Source organism: Danio aesculapii, chromosome 4 (assembly GCF_903798145.1).
Source record: "Danio aesculapii chromosome 4, fDanAes4.1, whole genome shotgun sequence".
Lineage (NCBI taxonomy): Eukaryota > Metazoa > Chordata > Actinopteri > Cypriniformes > Danionidae > Danio > Danio aesculapii.
Window position 1 is genome coordinate 18,900,029 of NC_079438.1, and position 21,011 is coordinate 18,921,039.

At 40.5% G+C, this 21,011-nt stretch overlaps 2 protein-coding genes across 2 annotated transcripts in view; both read left to right on the forward strand.

The window, feature by feature from the left end:
* Nucleotides 1-21,011, forward strand: part of LOC130222020 (gastrula zinc finger protein XlCGF57.1-like) — a 752,525-nt gene that overhangs the window by 653,928 nt on the left and 77,586 nt on the right. The gene's annotated exons all lie outside the window — the stretch shown is intronic.
* The window catches only part of LOC130222019 (NACHT, LRR and PYD domains-containing protein 12-like), a 40,361-nt gene that overhangs the window by 4,890 nt on the left and 14,460 nt on the right, over nucleotides 1-21,011 (forward strand). Inside the window, exons 2-8 of the mRNA XM_056454622.1 lie at nucleotides 4,426-4,704; nucleotides 5,077-6,895; nucleotides 7,468-7,641; nucleotides 7,749-7,922; nucleotides 8,068-8,241; nucleotides 8,348-8,521; nucleotides 19,897-20,070. Coding sequence (XP_056310597.1) covers nucleotides 4,446-4,704; nucleotides 5,077-6,895; nucleotides 7,468-7,641; nucleotides 7,749-7,922; nucleotides 8,068-8,241; nucleotides 8,348-8,521; nucleotides 19,897-20,070 — 2,948 coding nt within the window. The 5' untranslated portion in view covers nucleotides 4,426-4,445. The remainder of the gene's footprint in view (nucleotides 1-4,425; nucleotides 4,705-5,076; nucleotides 6,896-7,467; nucleotides 7,642-7,748; nucleotides 7,923-8,067; nucleotides 8,242-8,347; nucleotides 8,522-19,896; nucleotides 20,071-21,011) is intronic.

Below are 21,011 nucleotides of genomic sequence, written 5' to 3' on the forward strand. Positions count from 1 at the left end.
TTACATATATATTTGAGCAGCTTAATAACTTCTAAACTTTTCACTCTTATTTCTTTAGGATTAACACTGTAATTATGTTTCCTTTAAATCTATTGTATAAATTTAATATAAATGAACATACTGTGGTCGAAGTGACGATTGCAGAGATTACATTATCACATCGCTATGAATAATTGCTTTTTTAAGTGCTGTCATTTTTGTTGTCCAGTTTGACTAAAGGTCTCTTCTTATCTTGAGTTGAACTCAGAAGAGCTGAAAACTGTCTGCGTTACAGCGCCACACTAGTCAAACCAGGTTATTGAAGTCAGTTACATTACATTTAATGATATCAAATGGTCATTAGACAACAAAAATTTGTTGATTCATAAAAGTTTGCTGTTGAGTTTCGGCTTTATATTGTACAAAATCGTTATTCCTATATTGTTAGTCCATTTTACAATTAGAAGACACTTTATCTATTGGCTTCCACTATCATGTTAGGCCTAATGGACCGCTTTTATTTTAAACCTTACTAAACCACACTGAAACGTGACTGAACATTTTCACAAATTGCTATTTATCTATAATAAATAAACTATTTTGTGGTCATTGGAAATTGGCAATTACTTTAATGGCAACATTAATTTAAACAGCAAACTGTTGGAGCGCTAACGTTATGTAAACACCACGTTCAAAGAGGAAAATACTATTTAACTCAACGCATTTCTTAATTAAATGAGTGACCAATCACGCAATGAGTCCTAACTTTTACAGATAATGATAAATATTTAAGTAAATGACTTTAAATGCCAAATTATCACTTACCTGAAGCAAATGGCAGGTGGGAAGAATGTTAAGCTCGCAGGGTAGACTTGGCAACTTCAGCTAGAAGTCAATGTTTACCAATGTCAGCCATAGCTGAACCTTACAAGGATCTTATGTGTTTTTTGGCCCACAAACTGCAAAAAGAGCTGTGAACCAGAAGAACTTTCTTGCCTATTCTGAATGTATGGCAAAACATATATGGTAATAATCTGGCCCATATCTGTTCAGCCATGCCATACCTCAGCCACAAGTGCCAGCTATCACCCAGATTTGGCCCAAATGTTCTTGCTATCTGGAACCCCTCTGGTCGGCGCCTATTAGGCCTTTTGTTTTCCCTGATGTTTACTGCCTTATTGTTTGTTTTCTCCCATCATGGAGTTTTCCTCTGTTTAAGGCTTTTGTATACCTTAGAGGAAAAACCTCAGTTGAGTGTTTGCTGATAAGTAATCAAGTTATTTGATATGTATGGCTTAGTGTTACATCTCTCCAGTCTCTACTCCAGAGATCTGGGTTCTAGCCTGGGGTTTGACAATATTATTCATCATTTATGAAACACTTTAAACAGCCTTTTATTGAGAAGGGTCTGGATGCAGAGCTGGTGCAGATGCAATATGAGCTGCATCCAATGCTTTTTTAATGGGTTCACCTAATCCTACCCCTAACCCTACCCCTCACAATGACGTCACTGACTCCATTGAGTGCATTGTGTCTGACATTGCATTGCAGAGAAATGCAATCTCAGCTTGCATCATAAAGGCTGCATCCAGATACTATTGAGTTTATCCAGCAGAGCTCAATTCCAACCTCATGTTAATTCTAGTTTTAATAATGAAAGTTTATTTGCACGCCTGTGTTCTTTGTACAAGTTTGTTATAATAAAAAACAGTTTAATTCTCTGAAATGGCATAGTCTGGAATGTTTATATTTTCCCCCTGTAACCTGCAGATGCTCAAAGACAGGCAGCAGGCAGAAGAAACAATAAAACAAGGCAAGGGTCGAACACAGATAAACTAAGCACAGGAAACGCTTAGAAATGATACAGGGTGTAATCAAAACAAGACTCCGCAAAGTCTCTGTGTGTGTGTGCTGTATATATAGTCTGTGTAATAAGTCCTTGAGCAGTTCCCAACTTTGTGTGTGTAATCAAAAGAGAACTGGAACAGCTGTGTGTGTGTGAGTGGTGCATGATAGAAGTTGTAGTTCATAGGGTGGCAAAATTTGGCTCCTAATACAGGCCAAGAGGTAGGTGTAGCAGAGGCCGAACAGGGAGAGGGATGGAGTGCTAGGTCCATGCAGCGGAAGTCTTTCTGGAGCACGGAGGTCTGGAGGACCTGGAGCATGGTGCTGCGGAGGGCCTGAAGCATGGAGCTGCAGAGAGCCAGAAGCATGGAGCTGCGGTAAGTCTGGGGGTTTAGATTCAGAACACACTGATGGATCCGACAGTCCCAGTGGGTCAGAAGGCTTAGGGTCTGGAGGCACTGGCAGTTCAGATAACCCCAGTGGATCAGGAGGCTTAGGTTCAGGAGACACTGAGAAGTCACACAGCTCTGGAAAGTCACACGGCTTTGGTAGCTATTCGTGGGAGTCAGATGGTGGCTCTGGCCATTTATGGGACTCAGGTGGCGGCTCTGGCCATTAGTGGGACTCAGGTGGTGGTGCTGGCCATTTGTAAGATTCATGAGGATCTGGTCCCCACCATTCAGAGAATTCAAGAGGATTCGGCACTCACCATTCCGGGAATTCAAGAGAACATGATGCCTGCCATGCAGGGGGTTCAAGAGGATCTGGTACCCACCGTTCAGTGAATTCTGGAGGATCTTGCACCATCTTGGGGGACTCAAGAAGGGGATCTGGCAACTCTGGAAGATCTGGCAACTCTGGCAGTTATGGCAGTGATGGAGGATCTGGCTCCTCTGGCAGTGATGGAGGATTTGGCTGCTCTGGCAGTGATGGAGGATCTGGCAGCTCCATTGCCAGTGGGTCTTGCTGTCCTTGTGGCCATGTGTCACAATAGAAAAAAAGATTTTAATTCAGAGAATTCTGAGCATATACAAGTACAGCTGATGAGCTTTTATATTATATTAGTTGGCAGTTTTTTCAGTGTTCACTTTTTTAATCAACACTGTACCTTTTAAAAGTCCACAATAGGCCCTTATTTTGTACATCATATGAATTATAAGATCTAAACTAGATACCAGTGATGGGCATTTATACCTAAGAATGTAGTATGCCAGGGTCTTTTAACAGTGGAGAAATGTGTGTGATTCTTCACTGGTCTCACCTGTCATCTAATGTCTTTTCTAAAACTGGTTTTCTTAGTTTTATAAAATGGTTGTGGTTTAACCAGTTGAACATTTAAATAAACACTCCTCCATGATGATACAGGAAGAAAGATTACAGAGCTTCTGTTCAAGACACCAGTTTGGTAGATGAACAAGAAACATCTACATTATTCCTGGTTAGGAAGAGCCACTTAAAGAGCCCCTATTATACATGAAATAGGGTCATATTTTGATTGTAAGGGTCTCCAACAACAGTCTAATATGCATGCAAGGTCAAAAACACTTTCATGGTCTTTTAATATGCATTTATTTTTACCTAATTATCACAGCGACTCCCATATGAATTGTTCAGCAATTCATTTGTTACCAAACCCTTCCTTAACGCAAAGCTAATCTGCGCTGATTGGACCGATGACAGCTTTGTGATGGCATTAGATGCAAAATGAGAATATAAAGAGTTAACCTTATACAGTACAAGTGGTTACAAGTAATAAAACACAATTAAATACATAATTTGCAAGCTAGAGAAAACGTGGAGGCAGCCATTTTAATTGCACTTACTTACAATTGTGAAATGGAGGACAAAACTGATCCATGATGCACTGATCCATGTTCTGATATAGTCTCTTACATCAATAGTCTTTTCTGATCCTTCCTTTAACAAACAGCCAATGAACACTCCATTGTAAGCTTGTAGATTCCAGAAGCACTCAAACAGCACAAGGCTGAGCTATAATGCTAAGGTATTTTTGCAAAAATAAACCTCATTCACTGACTTCACAGTTTCATCTTTGGGTAGAGAAAATAGCATTAACTTTTGCTTACACTTTAAATAATATCCAGCTGAGCACAGCCTTGATTCAACCGGCGTCTGCTACAGTCTTTGACTTCCTCTTTTTCTTTGCTACTGTGCTAGTGGGCAGTACCGCAGGTTTCAATTTTCCTGTGTTTGCGCGCGCAACAACTGGCCGGAGCTTAAGTTCCGTATCCACGTCATGCCAAAACGGCTAAAGACTCAAGACGATTCATTTGAAGTACTAGGAATCAACTCTATTATAAATTAATCAATATTTTTAAACACTGTCCACTTTTAGATTTAAGCCTTAGCTGGATATTTCACTTCACTTATAGCTGTGTTACACACTACATAGAAGGTCATTCTTAAAAGCCCATAATAGGGGCTCTTTAACATAGTGACAATCGATTTTCAAAATGTAGCTTTTTTTATATTTCATGTTTATATTCAGAGGTTCATTTCATCATTTAATTGATAAATAAACTCTTAGGTCCATATGTTACTAGTTAAACTAATTCAGATGTTGTTGCTCTTGTCCTGTAGCTGTGAATGGGTGAAGCACAATGGCAAATGTTAAACAGCTGCTCGACAACACACTCAATGGACTGTTGGAAGATGAACTAAAGAAGTTTCGGTGGCGCTTAGTGAATGACCATAGAGATATTTCAAAAGCCAAAATGGAGAATGCAGACAGATTGGATACAGTTGATAAGATGGTGTCATGTTTTGGACCAGAAAGAGCTGTGAAGATCACAGTGGACATCCTGAGGAAAATAAACCAAAATCAATTGGCTGAAGAGCTGGAAGTAGCACAGAAGCAAGGTATTGTTTAATTTCCTGTCAAACTTTACAAATGTGATAATTTGATCCTTTGTTTTTATTAATTCAAATCTTTTCTGTTAAAACCCTGTCCTAGCAATGGTTTTTGAGTCAGACGTATTATCATAACATTTATTGCACTGCTATTTAACCAGATGAACAGTCTTTAATTCAGCATTTCTATGGACAACAGTGATTGTCAATCAAAATGCTAATGCATATAAATGAGTGCCTGCATTTCACATTATCAACATTTATATGTTTGTCTAAGTTCATCTAAATTTGTTTATATGTGTAATTGTTCTTATTTTCATAAAGGGAAGCGCGGGGCATAAATATGTTTTACTTTAATGTTTTTTTCTCTCTCTTGTAAAGGTGCAGCTTCAGAGAACTGTAAATCTCCTTCTCTTGATTACACAAACATCAGCCATGAATTAAAAAAGAAATTAAAGGAAGACTATGAGCAGGTATTGGTTGGTAATTCACAGACAGGTTGTCAGAAGTACCTAGATGATATTTACACTGATCTATATGTGGTGGAGAACGAGACTGGAGGAAGAGAGAATGACCATGAGGTGATACAGATGGAGTCAAAACACAACCAACAGACAGCCAAAGATAAACCACTCAAGTGTAATGACATGTTTAAAATTCAGCCTGACACAGGTCGACAAAACAGAAGAGTCCTGACACTGGGGATCGCAGGAGTGGGAAAAACTGTCTCTGTCAATAAATTCATCCTTGACTGGGCTGAAGGAAAAGACAATCAGGAAATAGTCTTCATATTTCCACTGCCGTTCCGTAGACTGAATCTGATTAAAAAAGAAAAGTACAGTCTCATAGGTCTGCTTAACAAGTACTTCAGCAGTGCTGGAAGACTGAGCTCTCTTCCTAAAAAACAAGGTAAGGTCATGTTTATCTTTGATGGGCTGGATGAATACCGCTTTCAATTGAACTTTAAGGAGGATGATGAATTTACAGATGTTGATAAGGAAATGACAGTGAGTGAGATAATAACAAATCTCTTAAGGAGACAGCTTGTGCCCTCTTCCCTCATCTGGATCACATCCAGACCAGCGGCAGCCAGTCTGATAGACCGAAACTACATTGATCAGGTGACAGAGGTGCGAGGATTCAATGATGAGCAGAAGGAGCAGTACTTCATCAAAAACAGCAGTCCTGAGGTTGCTGGAAACATCTTCTGTCACATCAGGAAATCCAGGAGTCTGTACATCATGTGCCACATCCCCGTCTTCTGCTGGATCTCTCTCATTGTTCTTCAGCCTCTGCTGGGTCAAGAGAGCAATGACAAAACACCCACAACTCTCACAGAGATGTACACCAGCTTCTTACTGTCTCAAAAGCAACAGATGAAAGAAAAATACAGCAGCAATTCTGAACCTGAAGCCAATGCTTGGTCTTTTGATGACATTGTTCTGAAGCTTGGGGAACTGGCCTTTAAACAGCTGGAGGAAGGAAAACAGATTTTCTACAAAACAGATCTGGAGAAGTGTGGCCTAGATGTCAAGGAAGGGTCTGTGTTCTCTGGATTATGTACTCGAATGTTTCAGGAGGAAAACCCCATTTCAGGGGAACAGGTTTACAGTTTTGTACACCTCAGCGTTCAGGAGTTTATTGCTGCTCTCTATGTGTTTTTTACTTACAACGACAAGAAAACAAATCCATTACTTGATTCCAGGAAAAAGGGACTGACATGGAAACTCTCTAAAAAAACCTTGTTTAAACTTCATGAGGCTGCAGTCAAGAAGACTTTACAAAGCAAGAATGGACACCTGGACCTTTTCCTCCGGTTCCTGCTGGGTCTCTCTCTGGAGTCTAATCAGAGTAACCTGAAGAAGCTCCTGCCACGACTGGAGCTCGAAATTGGGAACATCAAAGACACGACTGACTATATTAAAAAGAAAATAGAGAAGGAGAAATCAGCAGAGAGGACCATCAACCTCTTCCACTGTCTGAATGAACTGAATGATGACTTTGTGGAGGAACTCCAGAAGAGTCTGAGCTCTGGAAATCTTACAGCACAGGATCTGTCCTCTGCTCAGTGGTCGGGTCTGATGTTTGTGCTCCTGATGTCAGAAGAGACTCAAGAGAAGTTTGAACTGCAAAAATACAGAAGATCTGATGAAGCACTGATGAGGCTGATACCAGTAGTCAAGAACACCAGAAGAGCACTGTAGGAGTTTTATGTATACATTTATGCTATTTTCACACATTGATTTGCAACACATCTGCAACCCATGATTCATATGCATACAATGCAAAAACAGCACAGACTATTTGTGCTTTCACATCAAATATGTATTAATGATCACCTGCTGTATACAATATCAGTTTTCCTTAGGTTTACTCCATTTTCAGACATTCCATTCAATACTTTGATTCTCTTTTTACACAATACAATAATATAATCTCTCCTTTCTGTTACATTTAAATGTATAAATATAGATGGTGTGGTGATAGCTCTAATCTCTTAACATGAGCTTGGAAAAAGGAGATAAAAATATTGAGCTTTTATTAAAGATAACTAATGATTAATTATCACACAAAACTGAATTGTTAGCTAAAGGATACTTTTATGTTTATTTTACAGCCTTTGATTCTCCCTTAAATTCATTATTTAAAGAGTCCATATAGTGATTTTTACCTTTGCTCAAACTAAAACACACCATTCAAATGTTTTTGTCTCTGCTCTGGATTACCCCTGCTAGATGACTGCAAAATCATTATTTCTGTTTTTCCACACAGGCTACAGTGGTGTAATCTCACTGTTCAGTGCTGTGAGAGTTTGTCTTCAGCTCTACAATCCTCAAACTGTGTCCTGAGAGAGCTGGACCTGAGTAACAATGACCTGCAGGATTCAGGAGTGAAGCTTCTCTCTGATGGACTGAAAACTGTAAACTGTAAACTGGAGACACTGAGGTCTGAGTTCAAACACCTGATTGATTTATTGATTATAATTATTATTTACATAAAGTGAATGACTAAAAATTACGTTGTAAATTTTATTTATTTTTTTTATTTCTCAGATTTGTCATGTGTAAACTCACTGCAGATTCTTGTGAGAGTTTGTCTTCAGCTCTACAATCCTCAAACTGTGTCCTGAGAGAGCTGGAATTGAATAACAATGACCTGCAGGATCCAGGAGTGAAGCTTCTCTCCGATGGACTGAAGCAACCAAACTGTAAACTGGAGATACTGAGGTCTGAATTCAAACACCTGATTTATTGATTGATTGATTGATTGATTGATTGATTGATTGATTGATTGATTGCTTATAATTACCATTTACATCAAGTGAATGACTAAAATTACATTGTAAATTTGATTTCTTTTCTTATTTCTCAGATTTGTCATGTGTAAACTCACTGCAGATTCTTGTGAGAGTTTGTCTTCAGCTCTACAATCCTCAAACTGTGTCCTGAGAGAGCTGGACCTGAGTAACAATGACCTGCAGGATTCAGGAGTGAAGCTTCTCTCTGATGGACTGACGAGTCCAAACTGTAAACTAGAGACACTGAGGTCTGAGTTCAAACACTTGATTGTTGATTGATTCATTATAATTATTTTTACATCAGATGAATGCTAAAAATTACACAAATTTGATTTGTGTTCTTTTTTTTCTCAGATTTGTCACATGTAAACTCACTGCTGCTTCCTGTGAGAGTTTGTCTTCAGCTCTACAATCCTCAAACTGTGTCCTGAAAGAGCTGGACCTGAGTATCAATGACCTGCAGGATTCAGGAATGAAGCTTCTTTCTGATGAACTGGAGAGTCCAAACTGTAATCTGGAGACACTAAGGTAAAAAATGTTTTTTCCATAAAATAAATGCTGCCACCTTTTACTTTTACATTGTGAAATGCCTCAAAGTATGATGGGGTGAGAAAAAAATGTAGCCATGTATTTTAATTGTATTCATAAATGTGTGTATTTCTTATTTCATGTGTGAAGTGAAATCAAATATAAGAAAAGCTGTTGGTTTATATGGCACCTGTATTTACAAGATATAATATTGCTCTTAAGTGTCTGAAATTTCTGCTCAAAACATCATTCATTCATCTTTGGAATTTTGGGGGCATGTCTAAAATGAGCTGTTTTGAGACACTCACTTAAAACAATAAACAAAAATGCGTCTGATGTGCGTCTCACTGGCACATCTGTGACTAAGACAGCAAGTTTTCGTAATGTATCAAGAGCCAAAGTATCCAGAGTAATGTCAGCAAATCACGAAGAAGAACCACATCCAACTGGAGAGAAGAGGAAGACACAAGAGGAAGCTGTCTGAAAGTGATATCTGGGTCCTTACACTGATTGTCTCCAAAAAACATAAAACCACAGCTGCTCAACTTACTTCAGAATTTAATGTGGACCTCAACTCTCCTGTTTACACCAAAATTGTTGGTCTGGAGCTCCACAGGGTCAATATACATGGCCAACTGCTCACTCGTGCCAATGTCAAATGCCTTTTTCAATGATGTAGCAGCCAAAATCTTGGGCTGCGGATAATGTGAAACATGTATTTTTCCCCTTCGGGGGGGGGGGGGGGGATTCTGCCAAGCCCATTTCAATGGCTGTGGTATTGCTAGATAGCAGGTAGGGACAGTGGGAATCTCGTTCATCCATTCATGCGCATCACTAATTACATGACGAGGCATTTAACTATGTTTGGGATGGCATCTCACACTCTGTTATTGAGCCAGGTGACGTACCATGGGACACCATCTTTCTGGATTTTAGAGAGCCCATCTCTCATACTATTTGAACATAACGATTGGTGATTGTCTGTCCCGACTATCTCTAGTTGAGATACTCCAGCATACTCACCTCGCCGCATAGTTGGCAAGAATGCATGGCAGGATTCCCTCTTTCCTGCGTGCCCTTCTCGTGTCCTTCGGTTCTGTACCCACTTGCTGACAGGATCGACGGTCCTGGCATGGCCCTCCCCATCTATCTCGCCAACCTGTTTGGAGAACTGAGACAAAGCAGTATCAAGTCAGAGGAGTTTGCATGGATGGCCAGGGCACTTACCTAATCCATGTCTTCGATCTCCCATGGCTGCCAAGAGGATAAAGATCCCGGATGCAATATCAGGAGTAAGCGTCGGGCTTCTCCTTTAAGGCTCTGCGAGCTCCCCAGGGCCTCCAGATCATCCACAATTTTCATTGTCGGGTGGGGCAGAGTGAGCTTCACGGACCTCAAGTCCTAAACCTGGCACAAAAATATGCGCGGAGTCAACAAAGTTCTCTTTATTGACTCCATCATATCCCAGGCTGGCCTGTTCGCTGACACTATCGGTGGATTCACCCAGGAATTCACGGCAGTGCAGTTGCATACGATGAGCTGAGTCATCTATTGGCATGGTTGAAAGACCGTGAATCTCTCACCTCCAGCTCCACCCCCGTGCAGAGGATCTCTGTCACGCTGCTTAGATTACTCCATATGAGACTACTTCAGCATTGGCTTCACTATCGAGTCCCCAGACGCGGATGACACGCGGGCACACACTGGGTGACTGTCACTGCGCTGTGTCGCCGCGCCCTCAGCCCCTCTAGGACAGGTGTCCAGATATATTGTCGTTTCGACAGATGCTTCCAGCACAGGCTGGGGGGCCGTGTGTTGCGGGCATGCAGCTGCAGGTCTGTGGAAAGGAACCCAGTTGCATTGGCATATCAATCGCCTAGAGCTATTGGCAGTGTTTCTCGCTCTCCGCTGTCTTATACTGGTGCTGGAGCGACAACACGTGCTGGTTAGGATGGACAGCACGGAGACGGTGGTGCATTTCAACCATATAGGGGTATCCGCTCTCGCCGCATGTCTCAGCTCACTTGCTGTCTGGAGTCATACGGGGATGAAATTGCTGTGCACCATTCATATTCCAGGCAAGCTCAACCGTGCAGTCGACGCGCTCTCACGGCACCCTTACGTCCTGGAGAATGGAGACTCCACCCTAAGTCTGTTTAGCTGATATGGGCACGATTTGGAGAAGCCCAGATTGATCTGTTTGCTTCCCCCGAGAACGCTCATTTTTCCTTGCTCATTGTTTTTTCGAGGGCTCTCTCAGCACGGATGCACTGGCCAACATGTGCAAATATGCGTTTCCCCCAGTGAGCCTGCTCGCGCAGTTACTGTGCAAGGTCAGTGAGGATGAGGAGCAGGTCTTGCTAGTTGCACCTCTAGACCTGGATAGCGGAACTCTCCCTCCTCACGACGGCCCTCCCCTGGCAGATCCCTTTAAGAGAGAACCTACTCTCTCAGGGACAGGGCACCATTTTGCTGTCTCGCCCCGATCTTTTTAACCTCCACGTGTGGTCCTTAGATGCAAAGAAGACCTACCAATGGCGGTGGTTAATACCATCAATCAGGCTAGAGCCCCCTCAACGAGGCAAGCCTTTGCCCTGAAGTGAAGTCTTATTGACTGAGTGGTGTGTCTCTTGCAGAGAAGAGCAAATGAATCCACCCCGCCCACCTCTCAAGCCCTCTTGGGATCTCGCCCTCGTACTCACGAGCATGCGTTGAGATCCATTCGAACCACTCGACTCAGTATCTCAGTATCTTCTGTCCCTGAAGACAGCTCTGCTGGTCGCATTGGCAACGATTAAGAGGGTTGGGGACCTGGAGGCATTTTTGGTCTGTGACTCATGCCTGGAATTCGGGCCGGCCTACTCTCACGTTGTCCTGAGACCCCGGCCAGGATACGTGCCTAAGGTTCCTACTACACCTTTTAAGGACCAGGTAGTGAGGCAGACCCAGCCTTTTTATTACTGGACCACACTCAGAGCTTTAGATCATCTGAGCAGCTCTTCATCTGTTATGGTGGTCGGCAGAATGGAAGTGCCATATCTAAACAGAGGTTGGTCCACTGGATAGTGGAGGCCATCTCCTTTGCTTACCAAAGCCAGAGCGAGCCGAGTTCCCCAGGAGTTTGAGCGCACTCCACTCGGAGTATCGCATCCTCTTGGGCGTGCGCACGCGGCGCCTCTCTAACATACATCTGTAGAGCTGCGGGCTGGGCGACACCTAACACATTTGCAAGATTTTATGATCTGCGAGTGGAAGTTACTTGGTTTCCTCAAGGGTATTAGGTAACCCTTGATGATTGAGGAAACAACTCTGTGAAGGTGTTGTAAAACACTTGCTGTGCCATTCTCCTTAACACAGAGATAAGTGCGCTAATTTTACTGTCAGTAAAGTTCCCCGCTTGGCGAACCCTGCAGAGATTCCTCCGAGGCCCCTTCATCTGACTCAGCAGAGGAGTCAGGCGCTGGCCCTCATTGTAGGTCTGCCCACTGGTCAGCCCTCGTTCTGGGTATCTCACCGCTAACCATCTTATATTCATATGTGTACTCCCCCTTCTCAGGGCTAGTCCATAAGCTCTTTTGCTACCAAATCTTCCTACATGGGTAGCAGGTGGCCTCCGCAGTGTCCTCTTTATCGGAACTGCACGCTTTACTAATGTACTGTCGTATTTAAATCCTAGAAATTAACTAGATGCATTGCGACTCCCGAAAAATATATCTAAATCCGTAAATATTCTGTTTAAGTAGGATAAGTAAGGGCCAGGGAACACATTGAAAGACAGCACCTCTGGTGATGCAGGTGCGCTCACGCTTTCTGCTTGGCATAACCTCTCATCGGAGGCGAGGTAAGGTTCAATCATTGTGGCGTGTTCCATACATTTCCCCATAGTGGAAATTTTTCCACATAGCATTGAAGATCCCCTCCCAAAGGGGAACACTCCGGTTACAAAAGTAACCCTCATTCCCCGAGGGGGAGGGCGGAAATGCTATCTTCCTTCACCACAATGATTGCCCCTTAGCTGTTGAGGTTAAAGTCTCTTCAGCTAAAAAAAATTATCCTCAGCTTTGCATGCGCTGTGCTTATATTGCCAAATTAATTGCAACGAGCATCAGCTGCGCAAGCTGAAGCTGCCAACTCTTTGGCATGTCATTGGCCCGTTTACATACTCTTTCAGGTAATTGTCTTTCTGAACAAAATTCCCATAGTGGAAGTTTTTCCACATAGCATTTCCATAATAATAATCCCATGGCCTGCACAGTCACCAGAATCCAAATATTATTGAGCAATATGGAGTATTTTAGGGGAATGAGTCAGGAAATGTTTTCCTCCAGCAGCATCACATAGTAACCCTGAACACTATTCGGCAAAAAGAATGGCTCAAAATCCCACTGGCCACTGTGAAGGACTTGTATCTGTCATTCCTGAGATGAACTGATGGTATATTGTCCGCAAAAGGAGGTCCGACACCATACTAATGAATTATTCATTCGTGAATTTTTTTTTTCATATTAGTCCCTTTATTTATCAGGGAAAAAACCCATCACTGGAAAACACCCTTAACCGGAGCACCTGGAGGAAACCCACACAAACACACGGAGAACATGCAAACTCCACACAGAAATGACGACTGACCCAGCCAGAGCTCGACCCAGCGACCTTCTTGCTGTGAGGCAACAGTGCTACCCACTGCGCCACCGCACTAATGAATAATTGTGCTTTAAAACCAGGCCTTTCAGTTTCATTGTACAGCCCCTGTAGATGTGTAATTCTTTTATTTAAAAAATTATGTATATAATATTTGTTTTTTAGATCAGTTTTAAATCAGTTTTTTAGATAAATTTCAGCTTTACGCATGCAAAAAAATGTGTGGTTATGCTTAGTAATTTTGTAAATTGAGTTTAATTTGTGTAAATTTATGAGTTTAGTATTTATTCTAAAAAAATATCTAATGTTTCTCTACATTAACATTGATTCATTGTCATTTCCACAACACCCTGTCATTTCCATCTCCAGACTTTTAAAAAAATATTTAAAAAGACCACACATTATCACACATTAAAAGTGTATATTCAATATACAAATTCAGTTTATTTTCTAATAAGCTAATAAGAAATTTAATATTACATTTTAAATTGTGACAGGTATACAATCCAGCATTTGGTCATAAGAGACTAATTTATTTAATTGACAAATGTATAATTATTGTATATATTGTGGAAAGATGTTTAACTGCCATAATTTATTTCATTTTGAAATAATAGCTGTATATTGAGATGTGGTGGATTTGACATTTGTTCAGTTCATGATTTAAAAATGTTAAATATGAACAATTTCTCTTCATATCTAAGTTTGTCCTCTTACAGATCTTAAAACTAGACAAATTGTTTAAAGATATGAGGCTATGTTACATTACTTTTGAACAAGTTCTTTTTACTCAACTTCACAAGGCTAAAAGTGCCCGTAGTTGAAGAATGGCCCATAAATACATTGCATAAATTATACATTTCAGTATGTTAATGAGATCACTTCAGCAAACAACAGCAAAGAAAAGAGTAACATTTTAAGTGACAAAAAATAAACTTTATGGAGTGAAGTTTCACAAACTAATTTTGAGAGGAGCACGTGATATGATTGACCGCAGCTGGTCTCTCATCTACAATCATTAGTTAGCCAATCAGATTAATCCAAACTCACTATAAGTAGCCTAGCAAAAATTACTCCCTTATCTTCGTTTTCTGAAAAACCTAATGACAGGTCTGCTCCAGCTCTTCCAAAAGCTACTAAAGGACAAACCAACTTCAACTACAATACAATACCACACCACCATTACCATCAACAACAACAGCGGCGACAACAACAGCAACAGCGCAGCTATGGACAGCTATGGACAACACCCAGCTCAGCCTGGAAGTCGGCTCTAGCAAGAGGCTAAAGGCCTATCCGCTACCACTCCAGCCAGAACACAACACCTCATGCAATCACCATCTCCCGTTACTTCAAACCGCCACCTACCTTCTCCAGCATCATCATACGTCTCTCATATCCATAAAAATGACAGTCATTGAACTCCTCCAGACTCTTCTAGATGCCGGAATCACAATTCCAAGCCACTGCAATAAATCCAAACTATAGAAGACTTTACGAATCCATCTCTTCACTGACTCCGCCCTTCAGGACAGAACAACCACACGCTCCTGCCACACCCCCCGATCCTCAACCCACTACAGCCCCACAAACACTCCGCCACCCCGGGCCATCAAAGAACACACTTAAGCTATGATTAATTTTAAACATGAATTTAGGCCTAATCTTCCGGACAATAACACAACTCTTGGACTTCCACCTCCTCTCCTCTAGCTTGCAGCTCCCCAATCCAGTGCAAACTTTAGCCCTTCTTTTCCAGCTATCCTTACCACTCTAAGCCCTCTTTAATTCTCTCTTCTTCCAAAACTCCTACATACTTTAACCTAGCTCATTAGAATTAGCTATCCCAAGATCCACCAGCTATGTACCCACCCCTCTACCTTGCTATATCACCGCTCTCCGTCCTACTCTCACTTCACACACGTCGTCAGCCAAGTACTAAGTTTAATTAACACATACACATATAATTTTATATAGTGCTGCCACTTACCAGCTCTATCTCAGTTAGGAGTGTTCCTTGAGCAATTGACACCTTTGGATTCTATGCCCCCCATCACCCCCCCCATCCAGCTGGAGCTAACACCTCCCCCCTACCTTTTTTCTGACTCCAGCAGGATCCCTGCCCCCCCATGGCACTGACTCCCGCAGGGGTCTCCTCGAGTCTCCACTCCCGCAGGAGTATTCATTGCCCCCGCCAACCCTGCTCGGGCTCCTGCAGGAGTCTGTGTCACCCTTTGCTCCCGCAGAAGCCTTCTTTACTTTCCCTTCCTCAAAAAAACACTATTTCCGGGAGCCGGATATAGCATTTCTAGCCTTTTGGGGAGTTTCTTTGAATATGCGGCTGCTGTCTCGTGTCATTATGCATTTTGGGGAGTTCTCGAGAACTACCTGATCTCGTACTCCTCTTACATGCTCAAGTGACCAGGCGGGAGCCCTGGGCTCAATTATCTCTGAGCTCAGGGTTCTCTCCCTAGACAGCATGCCAAACCTGCTAATAGCGTCAATGTGAACTCTTGATATGTGAATTATAGGAACAACTGGAGGTAGAAACTAGAAAAATTTGGTTTTATTTGTTTATTTCGCAGGCTGCATCCGAAACTGCCTACTACTCAGTAGGTACTGCATTTGAATTTAAATGTACTACTCAGCTGTTAGAAAAATACATTCTGTACAGTATGAATGTAAGAAGCATGAATGAAATTCAGACGTACTACATCCGCCATTTTGTAATGGTCATGTGACCTACCTCCGTCAATTGCGTCGCTTAAAGTAGGTCGCACACCGGAAGCGCGGCTCGGCACCGCTACATGGCGGACACATGACAGTTAAAAGTATCACACACCAGACGCGGACATTCGCATGATATTTAACATGAAACTAATCAGATGGCGCTCTGTGGCGCGGCAGAGAAATGAAGAAGTGTCCTGAGTCGTGGCTGGGTGCCGCGGACAGCCGCCTACTTGCAGCGCAGGTGTGTGTACCCTGATAGAAACCTATGTTTAGAATTCTAAAATGTATGGCGCTGCGAGCGACGCTTCTGGTGTGCGACCTGTTTTACTCCCATTCATGAGTTCTGTCGTGGTGCTTCTACATACTACTCGGCTCACATACAGATTTTAGCGTACTGTATAGTATGGAAATATGCGGTTTTGGACATAGCCCTAGTTCCTCCGAAAGGCCCACCCTCAATAGGCTCTGATTGGTTATCTAACATAATGTTCTTTGATTTGCGGATCGGCTTCACGTCACCACGTCACGCCCATACAATCATGCACTTTTGTGCTATGTAAACATTTAGTCAACCTCATGCCTGCTCTCTACAATAAAATCTAACAAGAGTCTGTAACGAGTGAAAATGGAGTGAGGCTCCTTTAAGAGAGATGTGTGTGTGTGTGTGTGTGCGTGTATGTGTGAATTGTCTGTAGACACGAAACTACATTAAACTAATTACGCGTGTAACACGAAAAGCACATGTGCGCAGGACCAATGTTTATTTTTCTTTTGATTTGATGCTTGGATTAAGTTATTGTTCTGTAATTTACAGTGATGCTGTTGACAGGAGAATAAAGCACAACATGTGGAATGTGACCCGTGTGAGCTTTGATTGTTTTTTTTGCTGCCACACGAGTTAGGCGAGCTATCCTGTATTTTTTTAACTCAATGCCTTGCACGACGTCTTTCACATATATTTGGAATATGCATGCGTGAGAAGTGCTTAATTTGTGAATTGTGAAGTCCCGGAACAGATTGGGGTAACGGATCCGGCAAGTTACCTGATGATGGAGAGGTGTTGTGCACAAAAGTGGAGCGGGGGGGGGGGGGGGGAGGTGTAATTGGTGGCCAGAGGAGAGAAAAGGGAGCGGAGCAGGAGTGTCGCGGATGAACGTAAAGAGAGCTGAGGATTCGTGTGAAGAAAACGAAAGTGAACAGCGGATGGGGGAGGAGGGCAGCTGAGAAGAGGGATCGGTAAAATGAGGTGCCAGATCAGATTTCAGAGGTGCCGCATCCGGAGTGTTCTGGCACAAATTAAGCCCTGGGTGTAAGTAATATGAATCATTCGCATATCTTTTGCGAGTTCATTATCTGAGATGTAGCACGCATGGAATGATGTAGAGCTGCCTATAGAGAGACGCTGCACGAGTTGGTGAAGAGTGTGTGAGTGTTTACAGCAGTTTGTATGAATTTGTAGCTAAATTGTTAGTGGTGCCAAACAAAAATTCCTGTTGTTTAAATCCTTGCTACAGCATACTGTTAACGCTAGGCAGTGTGCATGTCATTGATCAATTTTAACAAATAAAAACACTTACATGTTGTGGCTGACAGTCCGCTTCTGCTTTTTGGAGCTGCTCCTTCTTTGAGGAGATTTTAACCTTATCCAGCATTGAATGGGATAGATTTTGGAAGCTGTGTTTTGTCGAATCATGCTTGCTATGTATTTTATAATTCTCTGGAACATAATTAATATTGAACTGTAAGCACTTCTGTCTTTGTGTCGTGTCCTTTGGAAGCTCAAATACAGAAACAGAAGAAGCTCTGTGTAAATAGCAGCGTTTGGATGGCATTTTAGCTCTCTCTGCTCTAACATTACAGCGCCTCTGGCCATGCCCCTTCGCTGAGCAGTGTGTGTGTGCAGTAAAAATACCTTTGTGATCTCACTGGCCCAGATGTATTTTTTTTAGTCCCCAAAATTTGTTCATTGTAGGCTTTGCTAAGCTAACTCAGTAAAACCCAAGGTCTCCCTTTGCGTTAAACTTTGACATTTTACATTCAGAGATGTTGTTTATGTTCACACAGCTACATTACACATCAACTATAGTTTAAAATATGATATCGTAATGGACCCTTTAAGAAAAGACAAAACTTGAGTGGAGAGTTTAGCTGAGGTTGTCAACATGGTGGCATTGGAAAATCTGACTATAAATGAACTTAAAGTACAAAAAAGTTTGCCCTTGTAATTTTTAATTGAAATCTGAAAATGCACTTCCTGTTTTATATATAGGCACCTAATGGGCCTATATTATTTTTTTTTTAAAAGCAGTTTTATTTTTATTTTAACATTCAGCCTCAAGTGTCATATATTATTTTAGACAGGAGAACCTGAAGCTTCAATCTGTATCATTTAAAGGTCCAGTCTAAAATGTTTTTTTGGTCCAAAAACATTTGAACGGACAAAAAAATTTCCAGAATTTTAAGAAAAACTATTTTAAAAAGTGGCATTTTGTAGTTATTACAAACAAAACCTCATGAAGTTTGTTTGTTTCTTTTTAGAATTAAATGCTATGATGTTTTATACTTCCGAACTGAATTTTGTCTACAACCACCATTCCCTGAGCAAATAATAGCATTTCATTTCAATATTATTCTAGACGTTTTTTTTACAGAGAAAAACTGGTACATTCTATTTACTGTAAATGTAGATGCCCAAAATGCTTGCATTTTTGGTTTTCTCTAACTTATTTTAGCAGTCAGCATAAGGTGTCATATATCATTTTAAACAGAAGAAGCTAAAATTTCAATCTTTATCCTTAAAAATTCCAATTTTACATTTTTATGAAAAGGATAATTTTTATAGAATTTAAAGAAAAACGACTAAACAATGTAGCATTTTCCACAGCTAACACAAACAAAATCTCTTGAAATTTGTTTTGTTTCTTTAGAAAGTATTGCTAGGTTGTTTTATACACGAATACATGTTTTATACATGAATTTTGTCTACATCCACCATTCCCTAAGAGAGTTATAGCAATTTATTTCAATGTTATTCTAAAGGCGTTTTTAGTGGGAAAAACTAGTGCATTTTATTTACTGACAATGTATATGCTCAAAAGTTCTGAGAATGAACTAAACATAAAGATCGTTACAAAATAACGAAACACTAATGCAAGTCTGACTTTTTTCAAATAATATATTTTCAGTTACCATAAACAACACCTTCAACAATGAACAAATAAAAAATAAGAAAAATAAGTCCAAATAAACATGGTGTAAATCCTCAGTAAATAGTTTGAGTTATAAATATTTACTAAACTATAAATAGTTACTTAAATTGTGAGATAATGTATGTTTCTGGTATTGGGCAGGGCTAACATACTTAACCACGCCCCTTCAACTGTCAGTTTTTCCAACAGATATAAATGGTAAAGAGGAGGAATCTGTTAGGTTGAGAAACTCGGAAATCATTTTACTTAAACCATTTTTCCGCATCTTTCTGAATAAAATGCTGACTTCCCGACATCCATTCAGCTCACAGTAGAAAATAGCCACACCCACTGGTCACGCCCATTTTTCCTCATTTATTATTCCATTTCATTAGGAACAGCGTCACAATACGGAAAAAAAACGGTCGCAGCTTCTGGTTCATGTGGACTTTAATGGTCTGATACAAAGATGAAAGTCAAGCCGAACTGTTGTGCACCGACAGTCTGCAGAATATGCAATGTAAAAAGGTTTGATGAGCTTACATGCTTTGAGCAGAGAGTTGCCTCTATCAAAATCACCGATTATCATGCCTTTATTTGGACTTAGAAAGTAAAAGGCAGAGCCCTGTGTTCATTGTTTCCGGTGCTCCCACGATGTGTATTGCTATGATCATTAAAGAAATTCAGAGAAGTCAAATAAGTCTTTTCTTTTTCCCTATGAGGAGAAATCACTCATCATAGGGACTTCAATAATTACTTGCACACCCACACAAAAATAATACAATGTTCACAATGTGCTTTTATTCCTCTACACAGGCTACAGAGCTGTAATCTCACTGCTATGTCTTGTGAGAGTTTGTCTTCAGCTCTACAATCCTCAAACTGTGTCCTGAGAGAGCTGGACCTGAGTAACAATGACCTGCAGGATTTAGGACTGAAGCTTCTCTCTGATGGACTGAAGAGTCGACACTGTAAACTGGAGACACTGAGGTAAAGGGCTTTCCACTCAACAGCAACAACAAAAAGTGTTTTGATTTAGATTGAAATTCCCAAATATATTTAAAAGCATTAGTAGATAAATTTCAACATGCTGCTTTTTCAAATTGAAGTTGCACTTTTTCTTATACAGTTAAGGAAATAAGTCTATTTTAAAAATTATTTAAATTATCTAAATATTTTATTTATATTTTAGATTTTTATATGATCATATTTATAGTTTATATTTGAATTTGTGTATTGGAAAGATATATTTAAGAATTTGTCTAATGATGTCAGGAGTGATGATATTATCAGATAACAACATATTTTTAAAGGTGATTATTAATAAATATTTTTGGACATATCACCCAGCCCTACTCTTGATTAGACATTTCAATCCTCTGTGACATTTGAGTAAATGTCTTACAATCATACAAGCAGTTGTAAACATGCATCTACGTGTCAATCATCTAAAAATCACAATTTTTAATGATGTAAAGTCTGACTAAAGTAAAACTTTTAAATCACATTAAGTTAATGTATTATTGTGGGTTTGTGCACAATATATTCCACAATCAAAAGCTCGAAATAGTTCAAAGAGGATGATTGCTTAATTCCATTGATTTTAACATGCACCAATAATCTAAAATGTGTGTATTATAGCTGACATTTAGATGAACGCTTTTCAGCCATTCTGTTCAAATTCTGCTGAAGTTTGACGTTTAAAATGCAATGTCACATGTAAATTTTTTACTTTATACACAAGATTCTCTTCTGAGTTTAAATGTGTCTTATTCACAGCAGACTGATGTGATGTCTTTTGAACAACATATTTGCTCTATACAGTAAAAAAAAAAGATTATTTTGAGTCCTTGTTGAGTATGTTGAGTGTATTTGCTGATCTCAGGGGTTGATCAATTAGGAGAGTTAATCAGGATGTGTGTTTTCATAAC